The following is a 14,340-nucleotide window of genomic DNA, read 5'->3' as shown; positions in this document are numbered from 1 at the left end:
GCACATAAATAAACTAAGTGGTTCAAACTGCATAAACTTGTATATACTATACGTATGTGTGTTTGCATATACATATGAATATCTAAATATCTACAAAACAGATATATACAGACCAGGGTTACCACTGACGAAAACCACTTCAAATTTATCAAAACTGGAAAATATCTACCAATAACTATAGCTTTGTTCTATGTTTTAGCTATTTCAATAAAAATTATATAATATTATTACATAATCTCAAAAGATTCCTTAATATCATCTTCTCAGTTTCCTTCAACCAAAAGGGAAAATGATGAAACTTAAGGCAACAACGAAGCTTCAATTGGAGTTAATATAGACAAATACCGTAACTCTAAAAGCCCCTTGGTGATTTTCTTTATATTCGCAATGTTTTTCAAGTAAAAAATTGTTTGCTTTTTTCGTTTGTATACGAATATTGTCTGCGATTTAACCTAACCCATAAAGGATTCTTGCTATATACACCATTTAGAAAAATTTTTTACTCTAAATATTTAGAACATTTTTGGTATGCAGCACATGGAATTTTAGTAAAGCCAATAGTATGCATCTGAAAATTCCCGTTGATTTTTTTGTCGCAGGTCTTTTGTGGAGGGTTTTTTTTCATTTAAAAATTGCCATTTATAAAACCAGGCGTTCATTTTACGTGATGTGCATAGCCCAGTGGTTAGCGCTTCTGACTTTGCACATCAATGATGCGGGATCGATGCCTGCTGAGGTCTAGAAAAAAGAATGAGGAGATGTGGTGATCTCCGAAATAGCTGCTATAACTTCTACCGCTTAAGTTCTGAACACATTGAAAACGACGAGCTACAGACCACAGCTTCCAATTTATCATCTTCATTATCTAAAGGCTTTGTCGATGGCGACATGCTTTCTTTGAACTCGGCAGCGACATCATGAATTTGTATGAGTTTGACATAAAAGAAGAGGAAGAACCTTATCTGTCGCCAGAAAAATAGAAATAGAGCTAATCTGGCCACAACCACAGCCGTCGCGTACCCCGTTCGTCGCCAAAATAATTATCTACATAAGAGTACGTGTTAAAATAATTTGACAGCTGTGGTTTGTAGCTCGTCGGATTCATTGTGTTCGGGCTATTAGACTTTGTTGTTTTTCCATTTTTCGTAACAAACAAATTGTGGTACAAAGCTCATTAGCATTGTTGGAATAAACGTTAATACGCCACAATAAAATTAACAAAGACATCTACCAAAATCTACCAAAATAAAAAAAAATTTACCTTTTTACCAACCCAAATATTTTCTACCAATTTTGATAATAATTTACCAAAGTGGCAACCCTAATACAGACATAAGAAAATACATGCATACATCTGCTCGAGTATGTACATTATTTACAGATACTCGTTCATACTCGAATAGTGTTTTGTAGAGATACATATGTACATATAATTAAAGTGCAAATAAATCGTACACATTTCTAAATACTCTGCATTTTGTGTTAATTGTGAGCATATAACCTAAATAAGTGGTTCGTACACACACGATGCTCTTATTTTTACCTGAATACGAATATCTATTTATACGCATTATTCGAGTGCCTACTTATTTAAGTTAAACTTCTTAAATTAAATAAAGTGGTAAATATGTACATATATATGTAAACCATTCAGTATTTATATGAAAACAATTAACCGCCACTTTGTTAGCATACTTAGCGTTGATTCTCTATTCACATATTAGCACAAAAACACTATAAGTTGAATATATGAAAAGTCGTCTTTGGCTTCAGCAGAAACCTTTTATCAATATATAAAAGGTTTTTGTAGATTTTGCTCCAACTGCTTAGTTCAATGAACTAGTCTCAAATTTGTGCCATGTCATTACACATGGAGGTGTCATAAGGAAAACAAGTAAAAATGTCTAAGTTCAGGCGGTGCCGAATATCCCGAATACCCGGCGCATGTATTCAATATAGTTTTCTCATCACTCCGAAAACTACCGTTACTTGGTAAGCAGGGGTGGTTTTACCCCTATTTCAAATATCTTCGATAGAACGTTCCGTTAGACATATGAGAGATAAACTTACGTACATATATAGTTACATGTGGGCGGTATTACGCTAATTTTCCAAAACTATATAAAGTTTCTGAAATTTCCTCCTTTTAAATATTCGCGCTAAGCTAAGCGGAATCTTCAACATTTAGTTGAGTTTATTTGCTTACGAATATACTATATACATACATACTTACATATGCAAGAATAAGGCTATTTGTTTTTTTTTTTTAAGGCTGCTACGCCATCATAACTTTTATTTCGACAGGTAAAAACATACCAACATCCGCATACTTACTCTTATGTTCGTACATTTGCAAGTCTTCAGGTGCGTACATTTGTATACATATGTACATACATCACAAATGCTAACATATGCACTTATGTATGTACGTATGTCTTCTCTTCTGGGTTAAGTGGTAGATCCCCAGTTTAATGCCGAATTTGCCTGCTCCTTGCGAAGGCTGTTAAAATTAAATAAATATTTAATGATGCCAGTGTTTGCGCGTAAATAACGCAACGCGAAATTTACACATCTCTTGTGAGTAGACAGCAACGTGCAACATGTAGCTGAGAGGTGTTATAAGCAGTCAAGCCGGAAGATAAGCTGTCGAGCGCAGTTCTATAGGCGTGTAAGCAGGGGAAAAAATTTAAAGTTAAAATGAAAATATACTCGCACATGAATAGGTACAGAAGCACGACCTTAGAAAGCTCATCTATTTTGTCCTAAGTCATATCGGTTTCAAATTACGAAGGTAAAAAATGCGTAAAAGTGTTACTGTATTGCAATCCTAATTTGAATTGAAATTTTAAGCAATTTTTTTTTGGCGATTTGATTTTCATGTTTTGGGTCAGAGGAAATCCGACAGACTTTTAAATATTTTTGTTTTTTATTTAAGTATAAAGTAGGAGAGCAAGAGAAGAAAAAGTGAAGAGTTCGTAGAATTCGTTGGTATATTATACTCTTACTTTATCCTTATACATGACGGATTAAATTTTTGGTATATTCTAGTCTCATGTGCCGTGATCTACCTTCGAGCGTCAGATCTAGTGCTGCCGTTTTCTATTTTTTTTTTTTTGAGTAGTAAAAACCGCCATTTTTGGGGAGTATTTTGACATTTTTGGGAGCACACCCCAATTGTTTTAAAATCTTTTAAACTTAACTTCATGCCACTTAAATGACATCGGATAGTGAGGTGGTAATTATTGGATAGTACGCAGCCTTCGGTATTCCAAGCCATATTATTTTCAGTTCTTAAACACAAGTACAATATGATGGAAGATAGGTGCAGGGGCATGAGACCAAATCAAGTCATTGGACAACCTTCAAACTTAGTACTGCTAAACTAATTAATGCAAGTCTCAGCTAAATTATGTTTGTAAATATAACAAACTTGGTTTAATTTGAATACCTCTAAGTGACGGACGGATATTCTTGCTGATTTCGTTACAAAAAAAGCAGTAATGACTGGGAGGCTTTGAGGGGTTGCTCATTGATCAAGTAGGATAGCAGATTCGTTTTGGAATACCTTATTCGTCACTTCGCTGTGCTGAAACCGCTCGATGAAGTTGGAATACTTGGCAACCTTATTTGCCCTTCCTTTCTTGAAGAATAAGTATGAGACTGCAGGCTCCTTTTTGTGCTTCGGGCTCTCTTCCGAAAGTATGGTATATGTAAAAAATAATAAACAAAATTATATTTTATATATAATAAAATAAAATTTGCAGATTTAAAGAGCTTACGAAAGTAATATTTTCATTAAAATTTACGTTGTATAAAGTCTTTTTTATTTTTTATGCATTAAGCTAAAGATAGACTATGTGTTGAGAAAAAAAATAACGCTGTTTTATAGAAAAATACATATATATATATATTTTTTTTTTTCAAAAAGTCATAAACATTTCAAATTGCTCTCGTAATTCGGGTTGGTTTTGATCAAGCAAATACGAAAAAACTTATTTTCTTGTGTATTTTTGGGCAACCCTACAAAACATACATACATACAGTGACTCAAACAAATGAGCATGTGTTGATCTTTTTTTAATATTCGTAAGGTTTTTTGAGAAAATTTTTTTCTATAGTTTTGTTATTTTTTCTATTAAAATACCATCCAAACTTTAACTAAAAACATAAAAATCACAGTTTCACTCTTTAAAAAATTTAGGAAAACTTCAACGAATTTTCATCAGAATTTTAACTTTTTATCTGAATCTTTAGAACATTTAAGGGCATGCAGTTTTATAGCCCATACAATTTTAGTCCAATGAAGTGCAAGTTTCATCAAAAAAGGAAAAAGAAAAAAAAATCGCGTTGATTTTTGAGTTTTTTGGGAAACCACGTTTGCGTGTTTTTTTTATAAAAAGTGCATTTTTCAAAAACTGGCGTTTATTTTTTGAAAGTTTGTTGCGAACGGTCTCCGGCATTTTATTTTATAAGAAATTCATGCTTATATGGAAAAAAGCGCAAAAATCCCTCGCCAAAAAGAATTCTCAAAAATCTGTGGTATTTTTTAACTATTTGAAATTTGCACTTGATGAGACTAAAATTGTTTGGGATATAAAACTTTGAAAGGTGAAATTTTGATGGAAATTTGTTGAATTTTCTTAAAATTTTTATAAAGTCCGAAACTGTGATTTATGTGATTTTGGTTAAAGCTGGAACAATATTTTTATGGAGAAATAATAACAAAAAAAATTTATTAAAAAAATTATGAATATTAAAAAAAAAATTCAACACGTGATCACTTGGAGGACTCACTGTATATCAACAAATTTATTGGTAATATTTAAAAACAGATTTTATTAGAAAACTGTTACATAAAAATTGATGTAAGCATTTAGTTTGCTACATTTCACTTTCGACTTCATACCTTTATTTTTAACTTAAACCCTTGAATCTGCTAACTTGAAACTTTACTATAAAATGCAAAATACGTATTTAATTTATACTTACACAACGTACTTCTAAGCATATAGCGGAATAATTGGATTTTTTTTTACATTTTTCTGACCGCCATTAGAATTCATTATATTTAGTGCCTGTGTATTATTTTGTGCATACCACAAAATAAAGGTTTATTAATTTATGTGGTATACATATTTATTAATGGCATAATATGGGTATTAAATGCCAAAATAAAATACACAACGAAAATATTTAAACAATATTATTTATTAATTTATAGCTCGTGTGTTACTTACACACATATGTATAAGTAAGTGTGTTGAAAATTCCTGTGTGTATGAAGCGAGTAATGCACATTCCGCTAATTGTTAAATAATTCCAATTTGTTGTGTGATTGTTTATGCATAGTGGAAAATATCATTTATGGTTATTAAAAACACACACAAATTTTGCACATTATTATTGGCATGCTATTAGAGCAAACCAAATAGTGTTTAGGAAAATGAGAATAATTAGCAAATCGATGGAATAAAAGTAAATAGAACAAAAATTAAGATTCAAATAAACAAAATTAATATGCCACAAAACAAATACATATGTACATACAATCAAAAACTGCATATCTATATTATATATATATTACATGTTAATTGAATTGCCTAAAAAGTACACTGCCACTACCAGCCACTAAATAAACTCACTGACATTTCTCCTACCAACAAAAGCACCTTCACCACGGCAATCGCAACCAGCATCAGTTAAGTGCCCAAATCCACCGCTATATGCACAGTGTTTGCTGTGTGCTATTTCCACACTTGTTGTTGTTGTTATTGTTAATTTATTTGTAAAAGTTTTATGCAGTTACTCAATTACTCAGTCAGTGGCTGAATTTGCAAAGCAACCAGAAAATACAAACATTTAAACATTTATATCAAGCTTTTTTTTAGAGCCAAAACCGCCCGCCTGCCTGCCTGCCCGATCGCCTGCCATCACCATGCTTGTAACCTAGCCCCACACACCCACACTCGCCCACTTTGTTGTTACTGTACATATTGTGCTTGTGTAACGGAGAAAGCTTTTCACGTGTAGCTCATCGCTTAGCCGCAACAAATTGTCTGCTGAATTATTGAATAACCAAGTTTTCAATGGTCTATTTCTTTCTCGATCTCATTCGCTCTCTTGCATACATATGCACACACACACACAAACACACACACACATGCTAACATATTGGCGCGCGCTCTTAATCCTCTTATCCTTCGACAAACTCACCAATGCATCATATTACCTGTATCCGCAATCCGTTTGTACAAACATGCGCCTGCACAATTGCCCATCCGCACGACCGCCCGCCCGCCTGCCTGCTTGCTACTCTTCCGTCCGCACCACAAACCATTTATCGATTCCTTAAACTACACGAAACTACATACATATTTCATTATGCAACAATGTGTGCTGCACCAACAATAACAACCCATATATATATAATATTATACGTAAAACAACTAAATAGACTTACCACCAACTTCACCAATTTCCGGTTATTTTCATAGTCACGATGAAGAGCAACGGATCTTAGATGCGGATGAGCCGGAAGCAAGTGGTCAAGTGGTCACGGACAAGCGGCATCGGCATCGATACAAACAGTTGAAGCCAAAAACTGCTCACACACCAATAAGAACATCTATAAAACCGAAACCGAATGGTGCAATAGAAAATCAAGCAAAAGGCAGCAGATGCTTGGCGCAAGCAATTGGAGCGAAAGAAATTAAGCGTCAAACTAAAAAAGTCATATTCAAAGCAAAAACCGCACCAATCAAGCGCTTGAAAATGAGCAGCAATCTTGGTAGTGTGGCTTGCGGTGGCAAAAGTAATGTTGGTACTATTGGTGCATACACCGGCACTGGCCCGGCTTCGAATTTAAATTCACGCAATTATTTTTCGCTAAGTCGACAGCCTCAGTCCACTCAGAAGCCACGCGCTAGTTTTCCTGAAATAATGCAACCACGTCTATCACTGAACGGCACCTTGCGACATTTGGTGCCCTCACCACGTCCGCTCTACCGCGATCACAGTTCACGTTCTACACAACCGTTGACGGCCAATGAGCAACAGATGGCTGAGTTAGATGGCAGTTTCTATGGCAATACGCTGGGTTGCTTCAGCAGCACAAGTGCTGGCGGCGGCAGTAAGGCGACCGGGGGCGGTGCCAACAGTCGCGTTGGCTTTAGCGGTGGTAGTGGTGGTGAAAGCAATTCGGCCTTTCACACCACTGAGTTGTCGATTACGCCAACACTGACGGGTGATGAACAATTTATCGATTTGGGTAGCTTGCGGCGCTTTTCGATCGATCGGCAGAGTTTTCTCGGTAAGAGTTGAGATTGTTTAAATGTTTGTATTGTGTTTGGAATGGCTGGCTTTGGTGGAGAAGGGCGATATTGTATCCATTTTAATATTCACTGATATCTAACATTTCATGTAGGAATAAAAAACTCTATTTTCATAATCATATAAATAAAAAAGGAAGTGCGCCTGGGCCACACTGGAGTAGTGAAACTTACGGTACTTATCTATTTTGTCTCATAACCAATATATACTTACACATATCTGATTTTGCTTAAGGTTATGTTTTTTCTCTTTTTTTTCTATCTAGATCCCAATCTCTACCCCTGTTCGTTTTAATAACATTCATGTTATTCTGTTTCTCCATTATCTTCATTTTTATATTTATACTCTATCGATAACAAAATCGATAATAACGTCCAACAACGATAATAACGTACAACAACGATGACAAATTCGATACAAATTTCAATGGCAACATCGATAATACCATTGGTAGCAAAATCGATTGGAAAATTGATAAAAATATCGATAACAAAATCGTTAAATACCGATAACTAAATCGATAAATATCGATAACAAGCTCAATAAATATAGATAACATAATCGATAAATGTCGATAACAAAATGGATAAATATATCGTTTATTTTATTGATAAGTCTCGAGCATCCCTGTCTCTGTGTCTCTCTCTACATCATTTCCTCTTTAATTACCTTTATTTTAATCTTTTTCTCCCTATCTTCGTCTTTACTTTTATCGGTATCCTCATCCTCATCTTTGATTTTACTTTTATGTTCATCATTTTCTTCAACTACATATTCCTCTTCACCTTTGCCCTTATATACATATATAAGTAAAGTGTTTAAATTTACATTGGTCTTCATTTTTGCCTTTATCCTTACGCATCTTTGTTTTTATTTTTACCTTTGCCTTTATTCTTTTCTTCATTTATGTACGTACTCGCCTTTACTTCAGTGGTGTTTTTTAACTTTTTTATTAGCAAATTTTTGTTAAATTAATACCATGTGCATACACTCAAGAAGCACTTGTTTCAGTCCCAACCATTTCCGTTGCACCATTTCCTTGTGAAATTTCCGATGAATTTGCCAATTTACTCCCAACCGACCAGTGGTTCCGAAATGGTTCTGAAAAAGTCGTGAATATTTCCCGAAATGATCTCGAACAAGCCTTGAAACATGCCGAGGAGATCGCTTACTAGTCCAAAACTAGTGCAAAAATTCTTCTGAACTATTGATTAAACTACAGAACCGGTCCCGAAACAGTTATATGGATACCAGTTGTGAGCTAGGCCTGAAATAACCTTGAACTAGTGCACAAATGTTAATTTGAACAGAAAATAAACAAATATAATTTTTCTGCTGAAAACTTATCATACCGGGTACTAAAATGTTTACGCATAAAAAAATTGTACTACTTATACATTAAGTAAAGGTTTAGGAGCTTTTAAATAAAGCTCGACTTATTCTAAATGCTATTTTTAGTTTTTTAGCAACTAGTTCTATGAACGTTACACGCTGCGTCCATTTTCGAAGCATTGCCATTGCCTTCTGAGCGGCGACAGCTATTAGAAAATAATTTTCAGTTTCTTTTTTATGTTAGACAGGCAAGTGAGATAGATTGCAAGCGCTGCGGAATGGTAGTACGCACTTCTAAGTACTAAGCACAAAACTGTGTATAAATCTTTTTAATTTAAACATCATTTACATTACTCCAAGTTCTTATCTGATTCACAGTCATCAAGCTGTCGCTCATCATCTTAGTCCATTTGAATCCTAGTTTTTAATTAGGGTTCATTCCTTATGGTTGCGAATGACACTTAAATTTATTCCCCACTGATCCTCCCATAGCTCTCCATACTACTCATCTCAGCTGCACCTTATTCAGTATGCCTTTTGTGCTACTGCAATTCTCTCCAATTGAATGAGTCTTCCTCATCACCACTGCTCTTCACATTTCGCACCCTTATTCTAATCCTAACTTCACTCCGTTTTGCTCTGCTCTCCTTCACTATACTACACTCTAATCCAGCGCACTCCACTGTTTGTAATCCACTCCCCTCAAATAATTTCTCTTTAACCTTCTCTCTATTCAATTTAACCATGTGCTACTCTACTTCACTGCATTCCTCTTCACGATTCTCCATTTGACACTACCCTACTTCACTCAACTCCTCCTCACTACTGCCCACTCAACTTCACTTCACTTCTCTCCGCTTCGCTTCAGTTCAGTTCACTGCAATTCACTTCACTGTACTGTACTGTACTGTACTGTACTATACTCTACTCTCCTCTACTCTAATCTACTCTACTCTACTCTACTCTACTCTACTCTACTCTACTCTACTCTACTCTACTCTACTCTACTCTACTCTACTCCTCTCTGCTCAACTCAATTTCTTCATCTCCATTTTATTTTACTCATCTCCAGTATTTTTGTCTTCTTTTCCTTATTTTAAATTCTACTAAGCTAAAATAGCTTATCTTATTTTAATTGAAATATACTCGCATCAGCGCATTTTAGATCTAAATACTTGGACTCTCGCCAAATGCCAGTGAACTCAAATTGTTTACATACGTACATAGTCAGCGTCTTAATATTTTGCTTATAAATACTTGAAATAGTTTGAAAATTAATTTATTTACTTACTAATTTCTTAACCCGTTTTCTCTTCTATCTCTCTTTCTATTCTTACACAGATCTCGGATCGAAATTTAGCATGCCACAGCCGAAATTCGGTCAGAGCGTCTCACAGCAAGGTTTCTTCACATCACACGACAGCCTCGCCACACCATGCGCATCACGTGCCTCCAATCCACATGTGGCCACTGTAAGCACTGCCTCCGAAATGGATTTACTGCACAGCAGCAACAAACAGCGACGCAAATCGCGCGGCCGCCTGAAAACAATGTCCGGCGAGCAACCGCTGCTCGATTCGTGGCAACGTTCGACAACGGCGCGCGGTTCACAAGACAACACATTGGCCGGCGGCTTGGCGGGGAGTAATCAATTTAGCGGGAATTTCTGCAACGGCACTGATAGGTGAGAAATTGTTGAACTCAGTTTATATTTTATTTGTATAGTTTCAATGTGCGCGTGCAATATATGTATGCATACTCGTTTGTAGATATAAAAGTATCTGCATTAGAGTGGTCCAGAAACCCATGCAAGAAAAATAAAATTTTTTTCTATCCTTGGAAATTATTATTTGTCAATAGTTAAACTATTTTTCTCTTCAGGAGGGTTGAAAAAATGGTACCCAATTGTTTATTTAACCATTTCTTAATTCTAACGATTCTTTATGTGGGTTTTGGGGAAGCCCTAAAAAACTGTTAATATTAAAAAATGGTAAAATGAGCAATTGGTTATCATTCGTTAAGGTCTCTTGAAGAGAAACAAAGTTTAACGATTGAAAAATATAGATTTCCGAGGATTCTGTACAATTTGTACGAGAAAGTCTTTTTTTATTTTACCGCTTTGGCCGACCTCTAAATATTTTTTTATTTCAAAAATAAATACAAGGGCATATTTTTCGATATGGAACAATCCTATGGGGTGGGAGCATTAAAATTCCGGCTTTAATTTCTTTGAACCACCCTAATGTACATACATTCATGTATTTTAAGAAAATTATATGCTTTCTGAAATGGTAAATTGGCCGAAAATCTTTCCTGTAGGCTCGTATATAAAAGCATTTTGACGAAGGAACGAGTATATCCCACGCTTTTCTGCTTACCACTTCCACCTTAATGTGCATTGGACAGCGGTTTCGTGAAAAATTATTTTCCCACTAGCAAATCAGAGGTTGTCAAAGACGTTTATGTAGTAAATATAATAGCATACCGATGGTTTAGTTTGTTTGCCATTTTGCCTTTTGTCTTTAGTAAAGACCATTTCTGGCATTGAAAATGAATTTTGTGCTTTGGTGCGTTCAGATAGTTGCAACTCTTTTGTATGACAATTGAAAGCCAGTAGTCAAGATAGTTTAAAATATTTGTATTATTCTGTTACGACAGTCGTACAAAAAAAGCTCCTTTCCCACATTTAATGGTAACTGAACGCACTTGAGCATGTTGCAATGGAGTATGTAGTATATCAATTTGATCACGCTGCCGAAACAGACGCAATGACCGTGGGAGCACAGCATTGGCGTGCCATTCAAGAGATCCGAGTTCGAATCTTCAGGCAGCGGAATATTTTATTTAAATATATATATATTTATTCTGTTTCATTTGATTTTATTGTTTTAAAAAGAAAGTCTATTTTTTTATTTACTTTATAGAAACCTTGTTTATTTTTTCTATTTTTTTTTTTAATTTTATCTTCTCTTTTTTAATACAATTTTCTTTAAGTTTTAGGTTTAATGTTTTAAGAAGAAAAATAAATATATACATTTTTAGTTGATAAAATTTTTGAAATCTATTTTTTTCTGATTTATTTTATTTATTTTTTATTCTTTTATTTAATTTCTTTTAATTTTTAGATGTTATTATTTTAACAAACAAGAAATTTTTAGTTCGTATTATTTATAGAAGCTTACATTGTTAATTTTTTTCTTTTTTAATGTAATATTAGTTTTAATTTTTCGGAATTTATTGTTTTAAAAGAAAAGTTTTTGTTATTTTTGTGGCCTTATAACAATTATATTCAACAATTTTTATTGAGCTCGAGGCCGTTTTTTAATGAAAATTTATTGTGGAAAAGCAACAATAATTTAAAAAAATGGTAGAAGTGATAGCTATTTCGGAAATCACCACATTTTCTCATCAGACTTTTTTCAGTAGGCTTCGAACCGACGATCCCACTGACTCAGCCAGTTGCCTATGCACCGTGCTAAGTACGCTTTGTAAATTATTGTTTTGCTTATTTCCACTATTTTCATTTTTTTTTTGTTATGCCAACACAATCCAGCGCAGCTATTCCGCTGCAATTCACTTGATCATGTGGTTGTTGGTATTGTTGGTTTTTGCTAATAATTCTATTTTTAGAATGTTTAGTGCTCGTCCTTAAGTAATTTGTTTTTGTTATTTTTTATCAGTTTGGTGCATAGGCAACTGGCTGAGTCAGTGGGATCGTCGGTTCGAATCCTACTGAAAGAAGTCTGATGAGGAAATGTGGTGATTTCCGAAATAGCTATCACTTCTACCATTTTTTCAAATTATTGTTGCTTTTCCACAATAAATTTTCATTAAAAAACGGCCTCGAGCTCAATAAAAATTGTTGAATTTAAAATAAAAGTTTTTCTTTTAATTAACCTTGTAGAAATTTACTGAGTTTCCTTTTACTTTTTTTAATAATTTTTTGCCTTTTTGATTAAATTTTCTTTTAGTTCTTAAATTTTATTGTTAAAAAATATATATATATAATTTTTTAAATTTATTTCAATTTTGAGAAAACTTATTGCAAAAGGAAAATACAAGTACTTAGGCGCAAGCATCTTCGTTAGCAGATAACTCAATTAGTCTTGCCCGAAAGACTTTGGTGAGTTGAAAGACAGTTGCCAGAGTTGCCCAGCTCTAGTAAAGTTTATTCATGTTATTCCGTTTTTTGTGTACTTTTTGCCCTTTTCTAAAAAAAGGGACGAAAAAGGGCCACCTATTAAGAGTTAGAGGATCAGAATATTTTACAGAAATGTTTACTAATACCTTTAAAACAAAACTCATACTTAAAATGATAAAACGACGATACACGTATGTTGTTATTTGGTCTAGTCAAGCAGTAACCGTTGTCCGATTTTTTTTTATTTTGGAAAAAGTTTGATTTCGTTGTATCTACCTAAACTACTACTACTTTTTGCATTTTATTAATATTTTTCCGATTTTTTCGTTCCATTTTTTTCACACAGATATCCCCGCTCACGTTCCGGTACCTCAACGACCACTGCCCCGCCACATAGCGGCCCCTCACATTCGCATCATTCGTCGCATCAGCTACACCACTCGGCGTCGGTGTCGCATGCGCACCATCCAACTTCACACACATCGCATTTATCATCCGCACAACAACAACAGTCCGCAGCATCACATCATCAGCAGCAACCACATCGAACCGCCTCGCAACGATTTCGTGCCGCCACTGCCTCGCGTAAATTCCACTTTGTGTTCGATCCAGCGGGGCGTCTGTGCTACTACTGGTCAATGGTCGTATCGCTGGCGTTCCTTTACAATTTCTGGGTGATAATCTATCGTTTCGCCTTTCAAGAGATCAATCGACGAACGATTGCCATTTGGTTTTGTCTCGATTATTTCTCCGATTTTTTATATCTGATAGATATATTCTTTCATTTTCGTACCGGTTACTTGGAGGATGGTGTACTACAAACTGATGCGACGAAATTGCGTCAACACTACATGAATTCGACAACATTCTACATTGACTGCCTGTGTTTGCTGCCATTGGATTTTTTATATCTATCAATCGGATTCAATTCGATATTGCGTTCATTTCGTTTGGTGAAAATCTATAGATTTTGGGCATTTATGGATCGCACCGAACGACATACGAACTATCCGAACTTATTTCGTTCGACAGCGCTGATACACTACCTACTTGTGATATTCCATTGGAACGGATGTCTGTATCATATTATACATAAAAACAATGGATTCGGTTCGAGGAATTGGGTGTACCATGATTCTGAATCGGCCGATGTAGTTAAACAATATTTACAAAGTTATTATTGGTGTACGTTAGCTTTAACGACGATCGGGGATTTGCCGAAGCCCAGATCGAAAGGTGAATACGTCTTTGTGATATTACAATTGCTATTCGGACTGATGCTGTTCGCGACGGTATTGGGTCATGTGGCGAACATTGTGACGTCGGTGAGTGCGGCACGCAAGGAATTTCAAGGTGAGTATTGCTATGAAAAAAAAACTATATAGAAGATTTGTGCTAAATTTAAGGCATTCTAGGATAACTAAATGAAATAAACTTGGCGTAAAACAGTATGCAACTAACAAGTCGAAGCAGATAAAATAGAGTGTAAAACTCTTTAAATATCTGTAAAAATGAGTACATATAATTTATTACAAAAG

General features: G+C 34.7%; 1 protein-coding gene across 1 annotated transcript in view; it reads left to right on the top strand.

Moving 5' to 3' along the window:
- Positions 1-14,340, top strand: part of LOC108374498 (cyclic nucleotide-gated cation channel alpha-3) — a 391,911-nt gene that overhangs the window by 284,299 nt on the left and 93,272 nt on the right. The window contains exons 3-4 of the mRNA XM_017630830.1: positions 10,003-10,345; positions 13,149-14,155. Of these exons, the coding sequence (XP_017486319.1) occupies positions 10,003-10,345; positions 13,149-14,155 (1,350 nt within the window). The remainder of the gene's footprint in view (positions 1-10,002; positions 10,346-13,148; positions 14,156-14,340) is intronic.

Source organism: Rhagoletis zephyria, unplaced genomic scaffold, assembly GCF_001687245.7.
Source record: "Rhagoletis zephyria isolate East Lansing unplaced genomic scaffold, Rhagoletis_zephyria_1.1 Rzeph_scaffold_00001, whole genome shotgun sequence".
Classification (NCBI taxonomy): Eukaryota; Metazoa; Arthropoda; class Insecta; order Diptera; family Tephritidae; genus Rhagoletis; species Rhagoletis zephyria.
This window is presented reverse-complemented; position numbering and strand designations above follow the sequence as displayed.